This window comes from Lacerta agilis, chromosome 3 (assembly GCF_009819535.1).
Source record: "Lacerta agilis isolate rLacAgi1 chromosome 3, rLacAgi1.pri, whole genome shotgun sequence".
NCBI classification, from domain to species: Eukaryota; Metazoa; Chordata; class Lepidosauria; order Squamata; family Lacertidae; genus Lacerta; species Lacerta agilis.
Window position 1 is genome coordinate 115945046 of NC_046314.1, and position 25888 is coordinate 115970933.

At 48.0% G+C, this 25888-nt stretch overlaps 1 protein-coding gene and 1 long non-coding RNA gene across 2 annotated transcripts in view; both read left to right on the forward strand.

The window, feature by feature from the left end:
- The first annotated feature begins 418 nt into the window (after window positions 1-418).
- On the forward strand, window positions 419-2699 carry LOC117044759. Its single transcript, XR_004426347.1, has 3 exons — window positions 419-512; window positions 1482-1607; window positions 2390-2699. It is a non-coding gene; the product is annotated as an uncharacterized LOC117044759 (long non-coding RNA).
- A 10663-nt stretch (window positions 2700-13362) lies between these two features.
- Window positions 13363-25888, forward strand: part of LOC117044681 (scavenger receptor class A member 5-like) — a 29861-nt gene continuing 17335 nt past the window's right edge. The window contains exons 1-2 of the mRNA XM_033145492.1: window positions 13363-13736; window positions 23872-23991. Coding sequence (XP_033001383.1) covers window positions 23880-23991 — 112 coding nt within the window. The 5' untranslated portion in view covers window positions 13363-13736; window positions 23872-23879. The remainder of the gene's footprint in view (window positions 13737-23871; window positions 23992-25888) is intronic.

The following is a 25888-nucleotide window of genomic DNA, read 5'->3' on the forward strand; positions in this document are numbered from 1 at the left end:
GGTTCTGTTCACCCTCTGCACCCAGTCCCTGGTCCCGTCTGCAGTGCGCTCCCCCCCAGGACATCAAAAGATGCCGTGCCACTGTGAGCAGAGAGCAAGACGCAAACCCACAGATTCACTTTCTGAGTTGTTCAACAGTGAAACAGAGCCCTTCAGAAGGTGCCAGATTCTCCTTTGCAGGAAGTTTTTAAGCAGAGGTTGGATGGGCGTCTGCCAGAGATGTTATAGCTGTGATGGGGTTGGACTTGATGAACCTATGACTCTGTGGTTTTTGGCTGGTCCTTGGCACATGCCCATCAGGGCTTGCCACATCCATCTTGCAAAGGACGGTTGGCACCCCACAAGATTTCATCAGTCCTCCAGCCACCTATAAATAGAGGGACCTCTGCTTCTCCAGCCAACTGCTCTTCCACTTGGCTTCTGGTACCCGCAGGATTCCCACCAACCTCCAGCCATGAAGATCTTCTGCCTCCTCTCTGTTGCCGTCCTCTTCTTGATGCTGGTGGCTCCAGGTATGGCCTTCTTCTCACATGCTTCTTCTCTGAGCTCCACAGTTCTCAGTTTATTCCTTTTAAACCTGCCTCTGAACACAACTTGCTGTGCCTCCCAAAGAAGTGGGATCTTGCCCCTCTGTCCTCCTGGAGAGTTTCCCAAATGGGGCTTTTGGTTGGACACTGTGAGAAGAGGATGCTGGACTGGATGCGCCCCTTTTGGCCAGATCCATCAGTCAGGCTCTTCTTAGAGAGCCAGCGTGGTGTAGTGGTTAAGAGCGGCAGACTTGTAATCTGGGGAACCGGGTTCATGTCTCCCCTCCTCCACATGCAGCTGCTGGGTGACCTTGGGCTGGTCACACTTCTCTGAAGTCTCTCAGCCCCACTCACCTCTCAGAGTATTTGTTGTGGGGGAGGAAGGGAAAGGAGAATGTGAGCCGCTTTGAGACTCCTTCGGGAAGTGAGAAAGCGGGATATCAAACCCAAACTCCTCCTCCTCCTCCTCCTCCTCCTCCTCCTCCTCCTCCTCCTCTTCTTCTTCTTCTTCTTCTTCTTCTTCTTCTTCTTCTTCTTCTTCTTCTTCTTCTTCTTCTTCTTCCCTCATTTATATGATCCATGGAAGCTCTTGCTTTCAAATCTGTAATAATAAGCTTCAGCAAACTCAGCTCTGCAGTGTGTAAAAGAACGGGCCAGTTTCCTGGGCAGGGAGGCTTCTCTCTCCCAGTTTTGCCAGTGGCCGCCCAGGGAAGCCAGTGACTCTGACGCAGCCTTCCCTCCCACCTTGGCTCAGACCCTGTCCTGAAGGTGCAGGGAGGCAGCAGACGGGAATTACTCTCTGCTCCAGCCCTGCATTCTTCCAGCACCAGCTTTCCCCAACCTGGTGCCCTCCAGGTGTCCAAACCATCAGGGCCATCGTGGAAGAAGTTGTGGAAGGTGTAAAAGGTCAGTCCTGCGAGACAGAGCCTTCAAAGTCTTTTTTTCTTCTTCCAGATTTCACCAGAGCCCAAGTTAGTTGTATTTGGAGATGTCGACAGCAAAACGGGAGACTGCGACCAAGGTGCACTGGGAACCAAAGGCCAGTTTTTCGGTGTGGTCGCCAAGTGTGTTGCCGCTAAGGTGCGTTAAATCAAATCTTAGTTTTCTTCGAAAAGTAGTCAATGGTGTCTCATGACCCCAAATGCATGACACTCACCTCTCTGTCTCCCCCCCCCACCTCCCTCTCTTAACCTTTCAGCCACTGTGAGGGGGACAATATTAGTGGGACAATATTAGTGTGTGACCAGAGGGTTTAAAGGCCTTTCCTCTTCCCTTGCTGCCCCCATGAAAGCTCTCTGACCCCTCAGCCACTACTCCCCTTAGCCTCGGAAGGAATGCCTCCATTGGCTCAAAGAATAGCTCTTCCTGGCATGAGAGGGTGGGTGGGGGCTCAGTCACTGACCTTCCCCAAATAGCAAAGGCAACCTACCTGTGTGAAACATTCCTGTGCAGGGGGTTATTGAATCACAGAATTGTAGAGCTGGAAGGGAAAGAGTTCAATGCACACACACACAAGAATCTGCTCAGATGTGTCCTCTCCTGGGGTTGCTGTTCGTAAGAACAAGGAGGGAAAAGAACCACATTAGAAAAAAAGAGTGTGTGTGGCAGCCAAACCCCACTCAGATTCCCCCAAAGTACATACATGAAATGCTCAGAGGTCTCTCTTTCAATAATAGAATAGAAATGTAGTGTTGGGAGGGAACCAAGGGGTCATCTAGCCCAACCCTCTGCAAAACAGACCCTCTGTGTGCAATTTGGACTCTGACAACAGTCAGCTCTTCTGCCTCCCAGTTGGAGTCACTGGTTTGGGTTTTCAGACCCACCACCAGCACCCGTATTAACAGTGTTTCCTCCTCTCACAGGATGGTAACTCTGCAGATCTCCGGTGCAAAACCTGTGGTGAAAGGAAGACCCCCCTGCTCTCCTCCGATGTGCAGCTGCCTCGACTGCACCCCCCATCTCTGCTGGGGAAGAAACCGCTTTGCTTGATGCTGCTGAAGGCGATTCTGGGAAGGAGTCAAGAGGGAGCCATCCTGTCTGCCTGTCTACTCACGAGTAAGCCCCACTGGGTTCTGATTCCTTAGTATGTGGGCTCAGGATTGGAGCTTGGATTTGGTTTGCCTGCAAAACTGCTTTAGCTTCTTCTTTTTAATAAATGCAAGCATTGGAAAACTTTGTGTGGGTTCATGTTGTGAAAGCGTGTGCTGCGTTGAGGGGACTTTTTTGGTCAGACTCAGATACCCATTCTCTCTCCTCTCTGCCAGTCAGTGGTGCCATCCAGGTTTTGTGGTTGCTTTTCAATCCTTGGCTTTGCACAAGGGCACTTCTCAAATTGTAGACAGGCCCCTCTCCCTGGGGTCTCCCCTGCCCCTCCCTGTGCCCCTTTCCTGCTTGGCAGGGGGTTGGACTGGATGGCCCTTGTGGTCTCTTCCAACTCTATGATTCTATGATTCTATGATTCTCTGTGTCTCCCCTCCAACTGTCCTGCTTCCTTCAGCAGCTGCACAGAGAAGGATGTTCCATAAACAGGAATTGAGCAGAGCTGGAAATGTTAGGGGACATAGCCTGCAACATTTCTCCCATGAAAATAGGGATGCCCTGTTCCTTCACCATCACCACCCTGATGTTATTTCTTATAACTCACCCATTGGACTGGGTTGCTCCAGCCACTCTGAGTGGCTTCCAACATATACAAAACCCTGATGCCACCTCTCCTCTCCTCTCCTCTCCTCTCCTCTCCTCTCCTCTCCTCTCCTCTCCTCTCCTCTCTTCTCCTCTCCTCTCCTCTCCTCATGCTTGCAAGTAACTTTGCATCCTGCTCCACATGAGTAACCTGTGGGGTGTTGACACCTGGAGGCTTAGGCAAAAAGGTTACCCATCTTGTTGTGGACCAGGGAGTTCCCTTCATTCCTTCCTATTCTTGGGGCCCTGAATCCACGGAGGGTTAGAATCTAGACTAGGACCTTCACTGGCCACTGGAGTGTCCTCATCAACATCTCAAAAGAATAAGGCAGGTGGGAAGAGCTGCAATTAAGAGAGATGCTACAGGCTAATAGGTGAGCCATTCCACCTCCTCATCCCAACTGATAAGCAGGAAAACAGTGGGTTGTTGTTGTTGTTGTTGTTGTTGTTGTTGTTGTTGTTGTCGTCGTCGTTGTCAATTAGATTTCTCTACAACCCTTCATCTGAGGACCACAGCTCAGTTTAAAATACAAAACCATAAAACCATCAAAATAAATACAATATTAACAAAACAAACAATAGCACCCACACATAGTTTAAAGGACTATTGATTTTTTCATTAGCCCAAGGCCTGGGAGGAGAGCAATGTATTTTCCTGGCACCCAAAGGAGAAGAGTCAGACTCCTGGGGAAGAGCATTCCACAAACTGGGAGCCACCGCAGAAAAGACCTCTTCTCGCAGTGCTGCCCTCCAGACCTCTTGCGAAGGAGGCCCATGAAGAAGGGCTTCTGATGATGATCTCCAGGTCAGCTCATCCTTGAGATTCTGTGGTCCAGAGCCCATGTCAGGTGTGAGAGCTGAGATGGAAGCAGCCTGGAAGCTGGAGACACAGATTCCTGTTTGCTGTGTAGGGGATCCAAAGCTGTGTTTAACTGAGAAGGATGATTTGGGGGGTGTTAATGCCGTGACCCGTCCATTTTATGCTCAGGCTCGCTATATGTTTAAAAAAACAAAACAAAAACCCATATCTCCTAAAGACACCAAAGTCTCCATCCCTGATGGCATCTCTCCTCTTGCTTGCAAGCGAGTTGGCATCCTGCTCCACAACAGCAACTTGTGGGGTGTTGACACCTGGGGGGCTTTGGCCAAAAGGTTATTCATATTGTGGATTGGAGCGTGCCCTCAGTTCCTTCTCATTCCAGGAGTCCTGCACCCACGGAAGGTTAGAATCCAACAGAGGAGGTGACTGAACTGATCAGACAAGTTTCTTTCTGCGGCAATGACTGGCTGGCTATCTTCAAGGATACTGAACTCTGCACAAACACTGAAACGCCTGGGTTTTCTCCATGCTGAGCAATTTGGGTGCTGTGTAACAATATTTTCAAGGAATCCTCACATGTGTTGTTTGCCCCTTTTGTCCAGCTCCATCCCTGAATCTGTTTGCATGGAAAGGGATCTCTTTGGCATTGCTGCTCCCCAATCCCACCCACTGTCCCCCAATATCACCTTCTGATCTGGGCTGCATTTGGAAGTTGCTTTACCCAACTTTGCTGCCTGTGGGCATTTGATGGAGCAACACTTGTCCGTCGACTTGGAGCAAGACCAGATGGGGAAACCGGACTTAGCCCTGTGACGATAGGTTCCCCACCTTGCCTGCTGGGTTTGCCCTTCAGGCTCTTGGGAAAGGATGCTGAAGACATCTCACGGGGCCCATCTCTGTGCAGATTGCAAAAGTCCAGCAACTGCCTTCCAAATGCTACAGGCACAGCCCAGACCAACAGCTCACGACTGGCACTGATACCCTCTCCAAATTTAAATATAAAAGCCTTGCCCTCACCTTTGGGTGCAATGTGTGTGTGTGTGTACGCGTGCACGTGCTTTATTGGTTTTAAAACTGTGTAACATAAGTAATCAAAATAAAATAAAAACAAAAACAAAAATAAACAAACATTCATTCATTGCATAGTTGGTGCTTGTTGTATGTAACGATTTGTAGTTGGATTCAACATGACCTCCGGTCTCCCCATTGTGTTCCCAAATTACATTTATTTCGAAAATTCTTTCTAGTAGCACCTTAGAGACCAACTGAGTTTGTTCCTGGTATGAGCTTTCGTGTGCATGCACACGAAAGCTCATACCAGGAACAAACTCAGTTGGTCTCTAAGGTGCTACTAGAAAGAATTTTCGATTTTGTTTTGACTATGGCAGACCAACACGGCTACCCACCTGTAACTACATTTATTTCTGCACACTAAACTTTGTCTCCTCTAGGTTATTTCAATTACATTAATTTTATAAGATTCTGCTACTACATGCAGAAATCCAGACCTGCCAACGGATTTATGTTTTCGCAATGTTCTTTTAAATATACTCTCCATTGAATTTTTCATCAGTAACATCTCGGAACCTTGCTGATAATCTGGCTAGTTCTGCATATTCTCGCAATTTGTTTTGCCAGTCTAATTTGGATGCGGTAGCTTCTCCTTTCCAAACTATTGCCATTAAAATTCTGGCTGCTACTGTAGCATACATGAAAATTCTCCTGAATTTCTTGTTTTTAAATTTTTACTGGAATTTTATTTACAACATAACAGAAACCCCCCACCCCCAATACACAAATCCACCCTCATTAAAGGTGAACATAACATACAGTGAGTGAGCATAACATACAACAATACAAACAAGGAAATAAAAGACATCCTTTATCCTGTATCTGGCCTCCTTATTAAGATTTTTCTAATTATAACTTAAATATCCACAAAGTCTCCTGCAGACATTAATCGAAAGAAGTCCAGGTATGTATTTGAGGGCACTTTTTTGTGAAGTATCCTCTGCATTTCCCCCATGCTTTTTTTGAAATTTTTGTCTGAATTTCTTTGAGATTTCATTACTCATTATTCCTTGGGGAAAGAGCATTTAAAAAAATTTTTTTTTTTTAATTTCGTTATAGATCATCTCCCAAAAATTCTGATACACCACATGTGGACCAATGTGCCTTCCGCCTTCCTGCATTTCCAAACAGGTGTTTGGCCTCGATCTGAACATTTTGGCCAGTTTGACAGGTGTGAAGATTAGGTGGCGAGCGGGGAGAACCATGAACACTGCCTTGAGCTCTTTGGAGAAAAAGGAGGGATAGAAATGCAACGAAGGAAGCAAGGAATGGGTGGCCACCTCTGGTGTGGCACCAAAGGTTATCTCCCTTTGGGGTAGTTACAGGTGGGTAGCCGTGTTGGTCTGCCATAGTCGAAACAAAATAGGAAACAAAATAGGAAATTCTTTCCAGTAGCACCTTAGAGACCAACTGAGTTTGTTCTTGGTATGAGCTTTCGTGTGCATATCTGAAGAAGTGTGCATGCACACGAAAGCTCATACCAAGAACAAACTCAGTTGGTCTCTAAGGCAGTGTTTTTCAACCTTTTTTGGGCAAAGGCACACTTGTTTCATGAAAAAAATCACGAGGCACACCACCATTAGAAAATGTTTAAAAATTTAACTCTGTGCCTATATTGACTATATATAAAGTAATTTTTCAATTTTTCCCACGGCACACCAGGCAACATCTCGCGGCACACTAGTGTGCCGCGGAACAGTGGTTGAAAAACACTGCTCTAAGGTGCTACTGGAAAGAATTTCCTATTTTGTTTCCTATTTTGTTTCCCTTTGGGGTAGTCCTTCAGCACTGGCATGAAAGCGAGGGCACAACTACCTTGGCTTTCTCTCTCTCCGCCAAGTGCATTTTTGGCCGTCATTTTCAGGCTCTCGATTCTGTGCAGGGCTAGGTCTGCTTGCCGCTGAGATTGCCGCAACTTTGCTGAGTTGATTCAACTGTGGGAGCTGAAAGGAAGAGCCTTTGGAGCAGGATGAGAGCCTATGTTGGGTGCGATCTTCCCCTTTCCCCAGGTTGAGGAAAGGAAGGGTAGTGTGTCCATCCTAGGCAAGAGCTTTGGGGTGGATTTTGTGGAATTCAGTAGGCAGATCCTGGGATGGAGGGATTTTGTTTTGTTAGCCCCAAAATGGAAAGCGATCGAGGTCCCAACTAAAGAAGAATGGCAACTTAAACTAATGGAATATGTTATTGAATATATGGGTGAAAACTGTGTACATGTGAAAACGCTGGTAGCATTAAGATAAATTCAAAAGCATAAATAAGTTTGATGAATGCAATGTTGGAATACTGAATGGTATGGATTATGTAAAATATTCAGGGATGTACGGTATGCAAACTGAACCACGGAAGGATAGGAAGGGAAGTCTTCAATTTAAGCTTGTTTAAATGAATACTTAAAAATATAAATTGGAGAATTAATATAGGTGTTATATATATGAATGAATGAATGAATGAAAGAACATGTTTGGATGGCCCCCTGCCACGAATCTTTTAGCTATGATACCTGCATCACATAGGGTTGAACTAGAGGACTAGTTCTGTGAGATATCTCAGTAGAGCATGAGACTCTTAACCACAGAGCTTGAGCCGCACATTGGGCAAAAGGATTCCTGCATTGCAGGGGGTTGGACTAGATGACCCTTGTGGTCCCTTCCAATTCTATGATGAACCCCCAAAACAGCCAACACCACTTCAAACCATGCAATGGCAACAGAAGTTTTCAACGCTTGCATTTATTAAAAGCATTTTAGCAAGCAAACCAAATCTAGGCTCCATCCCTAAGCCCAGTTATGAAGGAGTCAGTCTCACTGAGCACAGAAGGGCTTACTCAAGAGTAAATGGGCATGAAGTGGCATGAGGCGAAGCAGTTTCTTCTCAAGCAGAGCTGGGTGATGCAGTCGAGGCAGCACAGGGGTTTCTGCAGGGGGGGGGGAGATGCTCCTTTTCAGAGACATTCTTCTATTTGTCCGTGGAAGGTCCAACTGTGGAGGGGAAATCCATTAACATTGATGGAGTGGAAAACAGGTCTGTGGCTGCGGTGGGAGGTCCAATAGCCGGATGTGCAAAGGGTTGGGATTTTAAGCCATCTCCAACCAGGTGCTCTCCAGACCTTCTGGACTGCAATACCCAGTGCTTTTTTGGACACCCTCCCCGCCCACAGACTGTCTCTCCAGAGTCGTGCATGCTCTAGTTATCTCCTGCTTGGACTATTGCATTGCGCTCTACCTTTGAAGGTGACCCGGAAACTACAACTAATCCAGAATGCGGCAGCTAGTCTGGTGATTGGGAGTGGCTGCCGAGACCATATAATGCTGGTCCTGAAAGACCTACATTGGTTGCTGGTACCTTTGCGAGCACAATTCAAAGTGTTGGTGCTGACCTTTAAAGCCCTAAACGGCCTCAACTCAGTATACCTGAAGGAGCATCTCCAAACCCAGAGTTCAGCCCGGACACAGAGGTCCTCCTCTGAGGGTCTTCTGGCGGTTCCCTAATTGCTAGAAGTGAAGCTACAGGGAACCAGGCAGAGGGCCTTCTCGGTGGTGGCACCCCATCCCATCAGATCTCAAACAGATAAAAAGCTATGTGATTTCTAAAAGACATCTGAAGGCAGCCCTGATCAGGGAAGCTTTCAGTGTGTGGTGTGGTGTTTTTACTTTTTTGGGGGGGGGGTTGCTCAGAGTTGCTGGGGCAACCCAGTCAGATGGGCAGCATATAAGTTGTTGTTGTTGTATTTTGGGTGCAATAGACAACCCTTTCAGAGACGTTGTGGCAATGGGGGGATTTTCATGGGCATATGACATGGTTTTCAACTGCCCGCCCACACACTGTAGTCCTGACGAATACCGCTCTCCCCACAGAGAGCAGTGGCGAGAGGAAAGAAACAGAGTCACAAGTCCCACGTCTTTGGGGGTTATAGAATCCTAGAGTTGGAAGAGACCCCAAGGGCCATCCAGTCCAACCCCCTGCCAAGCAGGAAACACCATCAAAGCATTCCTGACAGATGGCTGTCAAGCCTCCGCTTAAAGACCTCCAAAGAAGGAGATTCCACCACACTCCTTGGCAGCAAATTCCACTGTCAGACAGCTCTCACTGTCAGGAAGTTCTTCCTAATGTTTAGGTGGAATCTTCTTTCTTGTAGTTTGAATCCATTGCCCCGTGTCCGCTTCTCTGGAGCAGCAGAAAACAACCTTTCTCCCTCCTCTATATGACATCCTTTGATATATTTGAACATGGCTATCATATCACCCCTTAACCTTCTCTTCTCCAGGCTAAACATACCCAGCTCCCTAAGCCGTTCCTCATAAGGCATCGTTTCCAGGCCTTGGACCATTTTGGTTGCCCTCCTCTGGACACGTTCCAGCTTGTCAGTATCCTTCTTGAACTGTGGTGCCCAGAACTGGACACAGTATTCCAGGTGAGCTCTGATCAGAGCGGAATACAGTGGTACTATTACTTCCCTTGATCTAGACGCTATACTCCTATTGATGCAGCCCAGAATTGCATTGGCTTTTTTAGCTGCTGCATCACACTGTTGACTCACGTCAAGTTTGTGGTCTACCAAGACTCCTAGATCCTTTTCACATGTACTGCTCTCAAGCCAGGTGTCACCCATCCTGTATTTGTGCCTTTCATTATTATTTTTGCCCAACTGTAGTACTTTACATTTCTCCCTGTTAAAATTCTTGTTTGCTTTGGCCCAGTTCTCTAATCTGTTAAGGTCATTTTGAAGTGTGATCCTGTGTTTGGCCACCATAGATTAAACCTTAGGAAGAACATTTGACTGTTCGACAGTGGAATGGACTCTCTCGGGAGGTGGCGGGCTCTCCTTCCTTGGAGGTTTTTTATACAGAGGTTGGGTGGAAATCTGACAGGTATGCTATAGTTGAATTTCCTGCGTTGCAGGGGGATGGACTAGATGACCCTTGGGGTACCTTCCAACTCTAGGTCTCTATGATTCCGACCTTCAGTCACAGATACCCTTTGGCATATAACTCACGTTTAACGCAGCAAATTCTCCTCCTTCCCGAGCACCTTCCTTTTGGGTGTTCGGTTATGCGGCAGCCGGAAGCCCTGCATATCCCCCTTTTAACACGACATCTCTGGTCAGTGTGTTGGGCTTCAGTGAAATCTGGAGGAGGAGAAAGCATCCTGTGAAGCCTGCTGTGTTTCTCAGAATGGACCTCCTGAACCTCCCACACCCCTTCCCTGATGGCCCTGATGGCCAGGACTACAGAGGGTGCCAGGTTGGGGGAGGCTGGTGCAGGATGAATGCAGGGAAGGGGGATGGGGTGGAGAACCAGTCCCTCCACACACACACACACACACACACACACACACACACACACACCGGCACCTTCAGCCAAAGGTCTAAGCCAAGGTGGTAAGGAAGGCTGCATCAGAATCACTGGCTTCCCTGGGGGCCACTGGTAACCTTGGACAGAGAAGCCCCCTTGCCCAGGAAACTGGCCTGTTCTTTCACTCACTGCAAAGCTGAATTCACAGGAACATTTGCATTTACTGAAACATAGGTTTTAAAAAGTTCCTTCTTTGCATTCCTTTCCATGCCTTAGGATTGGTGTAGAAGGCGTATTAAGAAGACCATTAGAAGAGCCTGATTTCTGGATCAGGCCAAAGGAAGCCCATTGCTCTTTTCCTGCAGTGTCCAACCAGATGCCCCATTTGGGAAACTCTCCAAGAGGACAGAGGGGCAAGATCCCACTTCTTTGGGAGGCACAGCAAATGGTGTTCAGAGTCAGGTTTAAAATGAATAAAGCTGAGAGTTGTGGAGCTCAGAGAAGAAGCATGTGAGAAGAAGGCCATACCTGGAGCCAGCAGCATCAGGAAGAGGACGGCAAGAGAGAGGAGGCAGAAGATCTTCATGGCTGGAGGTTGGTGGGAATCCTGGAGGTACCAGAAGCCAAGTGGAAGAGCAGTTGACGGGGGAAGGAGAGGTCCCTCTACTTATGGGTGGCTGGAGTACTGATGAAATCTTGTGGGTTGCCAACGGTTGTTTGCAGGATGGATGCTGCAATCCCTGGGGGTCATGTGCCAAGGATCAGCCAAAGACCAAGGCTGTCTCATTATTATTATGGGCTCCTCCTGTCTCCTCTTTCCTTATCACATTTCCATTGCAATGATTTCTGCTTATGGGACTCATCGGCTGAATCCTGCCAAGGACCTTTGCTTGGGAGCAGATGCTCTGCTACTGGGCTAAAGTCCTTTTTGTTTTCACAGGAGATAGGTCGTCTACCCATTGCTGTGAGCCATGATTGAGCAAACACCCATGTCCAATACCTGGGGGTAAGGGTCAAATGCAGCCTTCCATCTCCGCAACCTGCTTGTGAGTGGGAAGAAGCTGGATGAGGCCCCCTGCCCCAGAGCACAGCTTCTCAAACAACCCTGTATCTATATCATCTACGTCTATCTCTGGGTTGTATGGGGTGTTAGGAGTGGGGTAGTACCTCTCGTGGGGGACACATTGTGCTTCTTGTGGGTGGTTTGTCCGCCTTTGGTCCTCACTCTGCACTCAGCTCTCACCTGTGGCTCCTAGAAGCTGTCAGCAGGTGATAGCACCCACACCCCAGGAAATGGCTTCAACTGGCTGGCTTAACCAGGTGAGGGGAGCCAATGGGGTTCAAGCCCTCAGTGAGTTCGGGATTTCATAGAATCCTAGAATCTTAGAGTTGGAAGAGACCACAAGGGCCATCCAGTCCAACCCCCTGCTAAGCAGGAAACACCATCAAAGTATTCCTGACAGATGGCTGCCAAGCCTCCACTTTAAGACCTCCAAAGAAGGAGACTCCACCACACTCCTTGGCAGCAAATTCCACTGTCCAACAGCTCTTACTGTCAGGAAGTTCTTCCTAACGTTTAGGTGGAATCTTCTTTCTTGTAGTTTGAATCCATTGCTCAGTGTCTGCTTCTCTGGAGCAGCAGAAAACAACCTTTCTCCCTCCTCTATTATGACATCCTTTTATATATTTGAACATGGCTATCATATCCCCCCTTAACCTTCTCTTCTCCAGGCTAAACATACCCAGCTCCCTAAGCCGTTCCTCATAAGGCATCGTTTCCAGGCCTTGGACCATTTTGGTTGCCCTCCTCTGGACACGTTCCAGCTTGTCAGTATCCTTCTTGAACTGGGGTGCCCAGAACTGGACACAGTATTCCAGGTGAGGTCTGACCAGAGTGGAATACAGTGGTACTATTACTTCCCTTGATCTAGATGCTATACTCCTATTGATGCAGCCCAGAATTGCATTGGCTTTTTTAGCTGCTGCATCACACTGCGTGTGAAGACAGGCTCTGGCAGATGGAGTGAATGAGACCAGTAGTAGGTCCAATAGTCAAGAACAGTGTACCTGGGAAGGCAGCTGTCAGGCTTCAGGGAATCTGATCTCCCCCCCACCCCGGCAAAAAACAACAATATGGCAGGCTGCCAGGGATAAGTAGACAAGAAAGCTCTTACCAAGTCTTTTATTCAATATTCACAGAAAGAGGCTTAAGAATGCTGCCTCTTAGAATTATGGTGTTGCTTCGAGTAATCTCCAACCCCCTTCCCTTCTCATTTGTCCCCCACACCACCACCCCTTATGGTGGCTGCTTAAGGCCAATTGCCTCTTAGCTCTTAGCTCTCCCACTTCCACTGCTTGCCAGGTTCTGGGAGAAGAGGGGTCTGGAATGCTTTCTAGCGATAACGTGTCAGCCAGCTGCTCCAACTCTGCTTCTCCCCCTCCTCTTCTCCCATTATTTCCCAGCTTTACCCCTCTTCTATCTCTGAGCTGTGCCCTTCTGCAAACCATTGTTGTAAATCTATACTGCACCCCTCTTATCTGGAAGGAAGGGGGAAGGAAGGGGGGAGGCAGTCTCCACCATTCCTCCTCATTCCAGTCCCTGACAGCAGCCCATCTAGGAGAAGGAAAACTCTGATCCTACACCTCCACTGTCTTGCAGGATATCTTCTGGAGAAGAAAAGGCTAAGGAGTAAACCCTACACAAATCCAGAGTGGAATCCCAAAGATGGTTAAATGGTGCCTTGTATGCTTCCTTCCAGGGAACCACAAAACTGCCACGAATAGCGTTTTATTTTATCCCCGCTGCAAAAGAAATGTGATGCCAGCCTGCCTTGCAGGAGTGGAGCCACCAGAGGGCGCATCTCTCCACACCTGTCCCGCTCTGCATGGTCCACTTCTTCCAAGAAACTTTTAAGAGACTCCCAGCAACTGGGACCTTTTTCAGAGCAGCAACAACAATCCAGCCCTCCTGACTCTCCCCTTTCTATGCCTGCCCCCTTCCCACTCCCCTCGGCTTCCCCAGGAGTGGCGAAGCCTAGCTGGAAAGCTGCCTGGGTCCTTCACTTTGCCTGGAGAAGGGCTGGCTGCAGAGTTTTGAGAGAGCCACGGCTGGCAATCTGATCTGAAGTGGAGGAACCCCACCACCACCCAAGACCCCTTTGCTGGCCATGGAAGGGATGCCTGCCCATGTCTAGAGGGCTCTTCTTTACCTTCTGGATTGGAAGGAGCTAACCGGCAAGAACTCTGTATTTTGAGATTTCCCTCTACCTTCTCTGACCATCTTGCATGGTAGGGATTAGGAGGGGCTGACGAACCCAAGGCTGCCAAGAACCCCCCTGCCACCAGGTGAGTAACTTAACTTACCCCTTGATTGTTTCATAGGCTGAGCAGGAGACACAGTTCTCCAGAGGGGTTGGGGTGGAGGAAGCGAGGACTCGGGAGACCCTGCAATGTCCAAATAAATCTCTGCCACTGACTTCTGGAATAGCCTTGGGGAGCAGAATAGTGTTTGTGTCCAGTTCTGGGCACCTCGGTTCGAGAAGGAGATTGCCAAGTTGGAAGGTGTGCAGAGGAGGGCAACCAAGGTGATCAAGGGTTTGGAAACCAAGCCGTATGAGGAGCTGTTGAAGGAAATGGGGATGTTTAGCCTGGAAAAGAGGCGACAGAGAGGAGATATGAGAGGCATCTTCAAATATCTGAAGGGCTGTCACCTGGAGGATGGAGAAAGCTCTGTAGGGTAGGACTCGAACCCATGGCTTCAAGTTACAAGAAAGGAGATTCCAACTAAACATCGGAACGGCTTAGGGAGCTGGGTATGTTTAGCCTGGAGAAGAGAAGGTGAAGGGGTGATATGATAGCCATGTTCAAATATATCAAAGGATGTCATATGGAGGAGGGAGAAAGGTTGTTTTCTGCTGCTCCAGAGAAGCGGACATGGGGCAATGGATTCAAGCTACAAGAAAGAAGATTCCACCTAAACATTAGGAAGAACTTCCTGACAGTGAGAGCTGTTCGGCAGTGGGATTTGCTGCCAAGGAGTGTGGTGGAGTCTCCTTCTTTGGAGGTCTTTAAGCGGAGGCTTGACGGCCATCTGTCAGGAATGCTTTGATTGTGTTTCCTGCTTGGCAGGGGGTTGGACTGGATGGCCCTTGGGGTCTCTTCCAACTCTATGACTCTATGATTCTATGATCAGGAAGAACTCTCTGATGATAAGAACTGTTCAACATTGGAACGGACGGATTCTCCTCCATCAGAGGCTTTTAAGCAGAAGTTGGGTGGCCATCCACCATGGAACCTCCAGCTGAGATTCCTGCATTACAGGGGGTTGGACTAGATTGCCCTCGGGTTCCCTTCCAGCTCTACAGTCCCATGATTCTAACTCATTCCCACTTACCTATCTGTGAAATGGGAGCAATGTTGATCAACTTCACACTTACTCAAATGGGATTTTTGATGGAAAACCCTGACCTCGTCCCCTCCAGGCCCCCCTTCACGTTTATGACCTTTCAGGGGCAAAAATGCTTCCCCTCTCTGGAGGGGGACAAGCCACTTCTAAGGGAACAACCTGCAGCCCAACCTTCCTCTTGGCAAGTGGAGTGCCGTAAGAGAGAGGTGGAGATTTTGCAATTCCCGCCCTCCCTTCCCCAGGTGGGCGGGGTTTGCGGCACTGAGGGGGGGTTACCTGGGCAGGTGCCACCCACCTGCTTAGGTTGGCCTTTGACCTGCCCTCGGCCAGGTAGGACAATGGACAGTCGGCCGGGGTTGGGGTCAAGGGTCAAAGAAAAGAGGCTGAGCCCTTCAGCCAGGACTCTTGGGTCTTTTTCGCCCTAGAGCAGCAGCATGTAGGTCAAACTCCCGGGCCGAGGTTAGTGGGAGGGCATGCTGTGTAAGTTTGCGCTTTACAGTCCCCCCCCCCACTGTACCTCTTCTACCTGCATATCCTCAGCCACACAGGTGAGAGGGTTGCCTGCCAAGGCCTGTGCCAAGTTTCCCACTTCTGAAGTTCAATAAAGTTGTGGCCAATTTGAACCCATACTCTGGTCTCGTGTCTCGTTCTTCGGGGAAGGGGTAGGCACCACAGACAGGGTTTCGCTCGTGTGTCCGCAAACAAAAGGGTTGTTGTTGTTGTTGTTGTCGTCGTCCACCCACCCCCGCTCAATTTAGCAGCAGCGTGCTGGTCTTTGCTCCCATGCACCGCTTGAAACGACACCTTTTCCCGGGACGAAATCGAACCCTGTGAAAATTCAGTGCAGCCTTCCATTAAATAGAGAAATATCGTTGCAGAGATACAACAGCATCAGCCCAGCTCAGATACGCAACGGTGTGTGGGTGATGGAAGAAGCAGGATGGTCCGAAGGAAGTTGAGATGTATCCAATATATGCAATATATTCACTTTTGATGTGACTTGTCAAGATGGACTTTAATCTTTTGCTGGAAGCCGCCCAGAGTGGCTGGGGAAAACCAGCCAGATGGGCGGGGTAAAGATAAGAAGTTATTGTTATTGTGTTATTGTTATTGTTATTGTTATTGTTATTGTTATTGTTAATGTTAACGTTATTGCTTTGGAGGCTCCAGAAGCTCCAGAAGCTGGACCTGGGAGGTTGGCGAGGAAGGGGCTGGTTTGGAATCAGAGTACTGTAGAGATAGAAGGGACCCCCGGGGTCATATGGTGCAGTGGCCCCCCTCCACAATGCACGAATCGCAGCAGGAGAAGAGTGTGGCATCTACAAGCATTTCTGGAAAGGGGCTTCTGTGCCTCAGTGGCGGTGGAGCGCCTGCCTGGCATTCAGAAGCAATCCTGCCTCCAACTGTGGGACGCAGAGCAGAGCCATCGTGGCTAGAAGCCACCGAAAGCCCTCTCCTTCTCCAGACAGACAGCCACCCAATCTCAAACAGCTCCTCACCCACAATAATACAACAACCGGACTCAACATGGACACTGGTACCAGAGCCTGCAATAAACCCAGATGCCAACTTTGCTGCCACATAAACCCGGACAACACCATTACTGGTCCCAACAACATCAAACATACCATCTCAGGACTACAGTATTTAATTGCTCATCTTCTGACATTGTGTATGCAATCAAATGCCAACAGTGCCCTTCAGCTCTCTATATTGGACAAACAGGCCAAACCCTACGCCAAAGGATAAATGGACATAAATCTGGTATCAGGAATCACAAGACAGAGAAACCAGTAGGAGAACACTTCAATCTCCCAGGACATTCTATAAAAGATCTCAAAGTAGCTGTCTTAATACAAAGGAATTTCAGAAATAGACTGGAAAGAGAAGTGGCTGAATTGCAACTATCACCAAACTTAAAACCATGGAGAGACCTGGTCTGAACAAAGACATTGGATTCTTATCTCATTATACATGACAAAGCTACGGTATTTTTAGCCATCTCACCCCTTGCTTTCTCCTTTAGGACTAATTGCAGTCATTAACAATCGTCAACAGGTTTTCCACGCCCATCAGCCAATGATCCATTCCCACCACCCTTCTGAGTCATACCCCTCCCCACCCTCTCACTATATATAAGGGTCTGGTGACTTCTGTTTCAGTGTATCTGAAGAAGTGTGCATGCACACGAAAGCTCATACCAAGAACAAACTTAGTTGGTCTCTAAGGTGCTACAGGAAGGAATTTTTTATTTTTATTTTTTTGTTCCTGCTCCATGAATTTGTCCCACCCTCCTTTACAGCCTTCCAAGTTGCTGGCCATCACCGTCTCTTGTGGGTGGGAGTTCCATAGTCTCACTATGTGCTGCGTGAAGAAGGACTTTCTTTTCTCTGTTCTGGGTCTTCCAGCGTCCAGCTTCACCGGTCATCCAAGGGTTCTGACATGATGAGAGAGGGAGAAAAACTTCTTTCCGCCCGCTGATTTATGAATCCTGGCACACAGCCAAAAGAAGCGATTTATAGAGACTGTGACACACACACACACACACACACAATATAACCTGCAATCCTTTAAAAACAACAGCGCACACTTAAAGCAGCTTGTCACAAAAGCAAGCTTGCAACATGAAAGAACCACCCCACCCCTGCATCCATAAAAGCACAAGAAAGCAGTTATCGGAAGCCAAATCCTGCTTCCTCAAGACAGATCTTTGCAAAATCAGCTCCGCTCGCATTCAAGGAGGGATCAGAGGTCAGGGGGTGCCTGATTTGCTTCTGCTGAGGGCAGACCCCCTTATTTGCTGCATATGTTTCATAAAATTGAAGAGCTGGAAGGGACCACCAAGAGTCATCTAGACCAACCTCCTGCAATGCAGGAAATTTGCCAACCTAGGGCTCGAACCCACGGACAGGAGATTAAAAGTCTCATGCTCTACAAACTGAGCTACCCGGCAGGAACATCTTTGTCAAAGGGAGATGGGTGATGAACCCCACTTTTGATGGGGCGACCTTACTCTCTCAGCATTGCACCCTGTTTCCCTGGCAAATCCATTCATGCGGAAGTTCTGGGGTTCAGGTCCAGCCCTCAGCATCTTTTTGTAGGGCTAGGAATGTCTCTGGAGAGCCATTTTTGCCAGTCAGTGTCTGACTCTGTACAAGGTGCCTTCCTATATTGCTAGGACTGCGCACCCCAGGAAGGGTGATTTGGGTGGCGACGAAGGACTGCGAGGGACTAGCGTGGTCTTATCGGATGGGGCAAACTTTGGTTTCCTCCTACCCAGAACCAGTTTGAAGGGGAGAGAGATGAGATGACAGTTAATCCTGGGCATTTTGGGAAGGGGCTCAGATTCGTGCAGCACACCTGTAGAGGAAGAGAGGGCAGGTGGGAAAGCCAGGCTTTTGCTCAGTCAGTGCAGCGCGAGACTCCTAATCTCAAGGTCATGGATTCGAGCCTCACGTTGGGTGAAAGATTCCTGCATTGCAGGGGGTTGGGCTAGATGTCCTTCATGGTCCTTTCCAACTGTACAATTCTAGGATTCTATGGATGGGAGAAGCTGTCGCTGCCCTGTCTCTTCCTTCAGCTGGAAATTTAAATTTAGGTAGGTAGCTGTGTTGGTCTGACGCAATCGAAATAAATAAAAAATATTAAACAATTGTCCAGTTGCACCTTAGAGACCAACTAAGTTTGTTCTTGGTATGAACTTTCGTTTGCATGCACACTTCTTCAGATACACTGAAACAGAAGTCACCAGACCCTTTACATATGCCATCCGCATACTGTCCCTTGCTTTTTCCTGTAGGACTAATTGCAGTCGTTAACAGTCATCAACAGAATAAAAAAAATCCTTCCAGTAGCACTTTAGAGACCAACTAAGTTTGTTCTTGGTATGAGCTTTCGTGTGCAAACAGGTTTACCATACCCATTGAGTCAATCACCCATCTCCTACTACCCTCCTGAGAAAAAACCCACCCCACCCTCCCATTATATATAAGGGTCTGGTGACTTCTGTTTCAGTGTATCTGAAGAAGTGTTCATGCACACGAAAGTTCATACCCAGAACAAACTTAGTTGGTCTCTAAGGTGCTACTGGACAATTTTTTAATTTTTTAATTTATTTGGAATATAATAATAATAAATTTTATTATTTATACCCCGCCCACCTGGCTGGGTTTCCCCAGCCACTCTGTGCGGCTTCCAACAGAATATTAAAATGCAATAATATATTAAACATTAAAAGCCTCCCTAAACAGGGCTGCCTTCAGATGTCTTCTGAAAGTCTGGTAGTTGTTTTTCTCTTCAACACCTGGTGGGAGGGTGCTCCACAGGGCGGGTGCCACTACCGAGAAGGCCCTCTGCCTGGTTCCTTGTACCTTGGCTTCTTGCAGTGAGGGAACCGCCAGAAGGCCCTCGGCGCTGGATCTCAGTGTCCTGGCTGAATGCTGAGGGTGGAGACGCTCCTTCAGGTATACAGGACCGAGGCCATTTAGGGCTTTCAAGGTCAGCACCAACACTTTGAATTGTGCTCAGAAATGTACTGGGAGCCAATGTAGGTTTTTCAAGACCAGTGTTATGTGGTCTCGGCGGCCACTCCCAGTCACCAGTCTAGCTGCCGCATTCTGGATTGTTTGACAAGGAACCGAATAAATCCCATACGATCGCTAGGTTTTTGATTAATGTGCTATCTACAAAGAAGAGGAATGGTTCTCTGCTCATTTATGACAATGTAGAAAATAACTAACTTAAAATTAGTTCAGTTGGACTACTCAGATTTCGGTTTGACTTAGATGGAAGGGTGTAAACGGGTTATTTTAAAATTGGTTTTGTACTGTATTGTTTAGATATAAAGGCAGCCCCACATAGAGCGCATTGCAGTAGTCCAAGCAGAAGATAACAAGAGATAACTAAAGGTGGTGGACTCTCCTTCATGGGGTGGTTTTCAAACCAAGGTCGGCTGGGATCCTTTAGCTGCGATTCCTGCATTGTGGGAGCAGGACTAGATGGCATTTGGGTCAACCCTTCCACTCTACATTTCTGTGATTTTATGATTCCTGGCTGTCCACTGAAGTTGGGAGAAATGACCCCCCCCCAAGTGCCCCTTTGCCCTCTGCCCCCCTTCTCCCCACCCCCAGGAACACTTTAACTTCTTTTTGGTTGGCAGACAGATGAAAGGAAGCTGATCAGAGGCGGGGCACACTGGGCGGGTGTGTGTGTGTGTGTGTGTGTGTGTGTGTGTGCGTTTTCATCTCCCGGGGGCCTAGAAAACAACAGGCTGTCAAACATGAGTGTTAGCTGAAGTTGAAAGGAGCCAGGGATGAAAGGAACATTGAGGTGGGGGAGAAAGAGAGAGAAGGGGAGAGCAGAAGAACAAGCAGGAATAAGGGGAGGGGAGGAAGAAGCAAAAGCAGGACATTCTGGGATCAGAATAAGGAAAAGCGGGACATTCTGGGACAGTTTCTCTGCTTCCGGGACTGTCACTGAAAAACTGGGACACTTGGAGGGTGTGCAGAACAGAAGCTCTGCCACAGAGCTAACCTCCCTGGTCACACTGTCTCTCACGCTCATCCAGTATACCTGAAGGAGCGTCTCCACCCCCATCATTCAGCCCAGACACTGAGGTCCAGCTCCGAGGGCCTTTTGGCGGTTCCCTCCCTGCGAGAAGCCAAGTTACAGGGAAGCAGGCAGAGGGCCTTCTCGGTGGTGGCACCTGCCCTGTGGAACGCCCTTCCATCAGATGTCAAGGAAATAAACAACAATCTGACTTTTAGAAGACATCTGAAGGCAGCCCTGTTTAGGGAAGCTTTTAATGTTCAATGGATTATTGTATTTTAATATTTCGTTGGAAGCCGCCCAGATGGGCGGGGTATAAATAATAATAATAATAATAATTATTATTATTATTATTATTATTCTGTCCTTCATCCTATCTGCATCTGGCCACCTGCCTGGGAATCTTCAGGTGTCATTCCTGCGCTGCAGGGGGTTGGACTGGGTGACCCTTGGGTTCCTCCCAGCTCTTCTGAGATTCTGCGGTTCCTGCCTTCATACTCCACATCACCTCCCCCCCCCCAAAAAACCCACCCTTAACACGACATTGTCAAAGTGTTGACTGTAAGCTTCCTGGGGCAAAGATCCATTCCAATGTTTTCCATTTGTTTTCCCCCGAAAAGTGCCTTGCTCCATCGATCACCGCACTTCTTCTGGCCTTTCAGAGAACAGGCCTGTCCCCCGAGACCGGAGAGGAGGGTCTGGGCTCTGGCCCAGTTGGGAGGCATCCAGAGTTGTAATCCAGCTGGTTTGAGGCTGGGTTTGGCAGCCCTCCCTCTGTCAAAGCAGCTGCCCTTTCGCTGAGTTGGGGGCAGATCAGGAACCAGCCCTTTCTGGCATCAGCCGAACAAGAAACAGGCAGGTCGGTTCATTTCGGTTTCTATTTTCCTCCCGATTTCAGCAATTTAATGTTCGCCACATGCCTGCGTCGTCATGGAACTTCATTAGCATTTTTGTGCAGATTTCGCCCCCTGCTCACATTTCTGTGTGCAGTTTTGACTAATGCACACCTATACACAAGCAGTCTCCCCTAATTTGTTTGTGTGTGTTATTTTCACCCTGCAAACTTCCCCCTGATAAATGTATTTCTGTACATGGTTTTGGTTTTTTTTTTTTTTGGCTTTTTGCTGGGAGAACTGCATTGCAAAATTTGGAGAAGTGCGGACTTTGGAGGATAGCTGCTTTGTTTCCCAGTGTGCAAATTGTTTCTCCATGTTTGGATCAGGTCGATTCACCTTAAAATTTCTCCCCCATCCCTATGGGGCTGTGAGTGCTGAGATAAAGGTGAAAGGTAAAGGCCTACTGGACGGTTAAGTCCAGTCAAAGGCAGCTATGGGGTTGCAGCGCTCATCTCGCTTTCAGATGGAGGGAGCCGGCGTTTGGCCACAGACAGCTTTCCGGGTCTTGTGGCCAGCAGGACTAAACCGCTTCTGGTGTAACAGGACACCGTGACAGAAACCAGAGCGCACGGAAACGCCGTTTACGTTCCTGCCACAGCGGTACCTATTTATCTACTTGCACTGGTGTGCTTTTGATCTGCTAGGTTGGCAGGAGCTGGGACCGAGCAACGGGAGCTCACTCTGTTGCGGGGATTCGAACCCCTGACCTTCCGAACGGCAAGCCCAAGAGGCTCAGTGGTTTAGACCACAGCGCCACCAGGCAACCCATACCAATAGGGAGGCCCATAACTGCATAACACAGCCTGCGCTTCAATCCCGGGGTGGTTTAATCATAGAACTGTAGAATTGGTAGAGATCTCCGAGGGTCATCTAGCCCAACCCCCTGTAATGTAGGACGTGGGTGGCACTGTGATCTAAACCACTGAAGATCTTGGGCTTGCCGATCAGAAGGTTGGCAGTTCGAATCCCTGTAATGTGGTGAGTTCCCGTTGCTCTGTCCCATCTTCTGCCAACCTAGCAGTTCGAAAGCACGCCTGTGCAAGTAGATAAATAGGTACCACTGTGGCAGGAAGGTAAATGGCGTTTCCGTGCGCTCTGCTTTCCATCACCGTATTCTGTTGTGCCAGAAGCAGTTTAGTCATGCTGGCCACATGTCCCGGAAAGCTGTCTGTGGTCAAGCGCCGGTTCCCTCGGCCTGAAAGTGAGATGAGCACCGCAACCCCATAGCCACCTCCCTGGACTTAACCATCCAGGGTCCTTTAACTTTTTTTTTTTTTTTACCTTAATGATGGAATCTCAACTAAAGCATCTATGACAGATGAACATCCCAACCTCTGCTTTAAAACCTCCAAGGAAGGAGAGTCCACCCCCTCCCGAGGGAGATCATTCCACTGTCAAACAACTCTTACCTGTCAGAAAGGTCTTCCTGATGCTCAGTCGGAATCTCCTTTCTTGTTTGAAACTGCCACACTATTTAACCAATCTCTCTGTTGCGAGGTATAGGTACGCTTTTATAAAAAGCCAGATTTAATGCTTTTCCATCAAATGTTTTGGGTAATAGACTTTCCAATGGCCAAATCTCCCTCCTTTGCGACTGTAGCAACAGTTCCATAGAATCCTTACAACATATATAAATTCATTCAGCAGCTCGGTCAAAATTTTTGTTTCCACTTTTGAAGAAAACCTATGATGGAACCCAGGATGCTAAGTTAATTTACTTACTAAATGACAAGGAACTGAATAGATCCCATACGGTTGCTAGGTTTTTGATTAATGAAGAGGAATGGTTCTCTGCTCATTTATGACAATGTAGAAAATAACTAACTTAAAATTAGTTCAGTTGGACTACTCAGATTTCGGTTTGACTTAGATGGAAGGGTGTAAACGGGTTATTTTAAAATTGGTTTTGTACTGTATTGTTTAAATTTGTTAAATTGTTTTATTATTTTGCGCGTATTATGATGAATGTGTTTTTGCTATGTGATATGGGCCAAATGGCCAAAATAAACTACCTACCTACCTTTCTTGTAACTTGAAGCCATGGGTTCGAGTCCTACCCCACAGAGCAGGATAAAACATGCTTGTTCCCTCTTCCATGTGACAGCCCTTCAGATATTGGAAGATGGCTCTCCTATCTCCTCTCAGACTCCTCTTTTCCAGGCTAAACATACCCAGCTCCTTCAACCACTCCTCATCAGGCTTGGTTTCCAGACCCTTCATCATCCTGATCTCCCAGTAGTTCCAACTTCTCCATCTCCTGAGATGCCAGGAACTGAGCCTGGCACATTCTGCATGCAAGTTCTGCTGCTGAGCTATGACGAGAGCCAGTGTGGTGTAGTGGTTAAGAGCGGTGGACTCGTAATCTGGTGAACCGGGTTCGCTTCTCCGCTCCTCCATATGCAGCTGCTGGGTTACCTTGGGCTAGTCACACTTCTCTGAAGTCTCTCAGCCCCACTCACCTCACAGAGTGTTTGTTGTGGCGGAGGAAGGGAAAGGAGAATGTTAGCAGCTTTGAGACTCCTTCGGGTAGTGAAAAGCGGGATATCAAATCCAAACTCTTCTTCTTCTTCTTCTTCTTCTTCTTCTTCTTCCCTCATTTCCCTGACTGGATTCTTCCGTGTGTCTCCCGCAGGTGAGAAGATGGAGAACAAAGCCATGTACCTCCATACCTTTGGCGAGAGAGAGAACGGGTCCGTCTTCGAGGAGCAGTTTGACGGAAAGAACCTCTCAAAGCTGAACCTGTGCGATGATGGTAAGTGATGGGTCCAAAGCAGGAGAGAGCTCCATGCGAGATCTTCTGTGTTTCGAGGGTTCAAGGAACAGGGACGGCTGAGTGGTTCGGTTTTTACAATTCCCAGTACAAACTGGCCTGATCCAAGGAAAGTGGTGCACCCTCCTTCCTCAGAGGTTTTAAAGCAGATTTTGGATGGCCATCTGCCAGGGATTCTTTGGGATTCCTGCATTGCAGGGGGTTGGACTAGAGGACCCTTGGGGATCCCTTCCAACCCCACAATTCTATGATTCTATGCCCAGGCTATGTCTCTGGGGGGTCCCTTCCAACTCTATGATTCTATGAAATGTGTGACTCAGAATTCGATTGTCCATCAGATCACCCTCTTCTCCAAATTTTCTGACACACCTCTAGGCTCACAAAACGTATCTCTTTGTTGTTGTTCAGTCGTTCAGTCGTGTCCGACTCTTCGTGACCCCGTGGACCACAGCATGCCAGGCACGCCTATCCTTCACTGCCTCTCGCAGTTTGGCCAAACTCATGTTAGTAGCTTCGTGAACACTGTCCAACCATCTCATCCTCTGTCGCCCCCTTCTCCTTGTGCCCTCCATCTTTCCCAACATCAGAGTCTTTTCTAGGGAGTCTTCTCTTCTCATGAGGTGGCCAAAGTACTGGAGCCTCAACTTCAGGATCTGTCCTTCCAGTGAGCACTCTGGGCTGATTTCTTTGAGAATGGATAGGTTTGATCTTCTTGCAGTCCATGGGACTCTCAAGAGTCTCCTCCAGCACCAGAATTCAAAAGCATCAATTCTTCGGCGATCAGCCTTCTTTATGGTCCAGCTCTCACTTCCATACATTACTACTGGGAAAACCATAGCTTTAACTATACGGACCTTTGTCGGCAAGGTGATGTCTTTGCTTTTTAAGATGCTGTCTAGGTTTGTCATTGCTTTTCTCCCAAGAAGCAGGCGTCTTCTAATTTTGTGACTGCTGTCACCATCTGCAGTGATCATGGAACCCAAGAAAGTGAAATCTCTCACTGCCTCCATTTCTTCCCCTTCTATTTGCCAGGAGGTGATGGGACCAGTATCTCTACTTTTACATTTAAATGTCTGTTTAAATGCAACTGTGTGTGTGTGTGTGTGGATTTATAAAAGCCTCACATACATAGCACCTCACACAAGCTTGCCCTGGCTGCCTTTTAGGATTCGGTTAACCAGTAAAATAATATCTACGTCTGTGTGATTATCAAAGCAAGGGTCATTATTTATTTAGGTGCAAAATGTTTCAACTTCTGCCTTCATCAGCTGCTCTGATTAAAAAGATCATTTTTATTGGATTGGCTGATCACAGAATCACAGAACTTTAGAGCTGGGTGGACCCCCAGAGGTCCTCTAGTCCAACCCCCTGCAGTGCAGAGAATCTCCGACAGTTGGCCACCCAACCTCTGTTTAAAAACATCCAATGGAAGAGAGTCCGCCACCTTGAGAAGGCAGAAGCTGAAATATATATGGTAAATAAAGCCATCAATAAAGAAAAAACAAACCCCTCAGTTTTACTAATCACAGATGCTCACACTTTAAATGTTGGAACAGAACAGTCTTATCTGCCTGGAAATACACTGATTCCCCCATTGACTTTATAGGTGTGGACAGATACATCCAAGCCCAATGTGCTCCCGAACTTGTCACATGATTTTGTCCGATCCTCTTTTAAAGATGCCCAAGACGGTGGCCACCATTGCCTCCTGTGGCAATGAGTTCCATAGTTCAACCACAAAGAAGTGCTCCATTCCGCCTTCCCATTTATCTGCCAATCTGTTTCAGGGCTGTTTCTCCTGGCATGGAAATGACCCCCAAGACCTTCCTTGGCATAGGAGGGAGCCTGCCCATCCTGGGGGGAGGTATCAGGTGGCGGT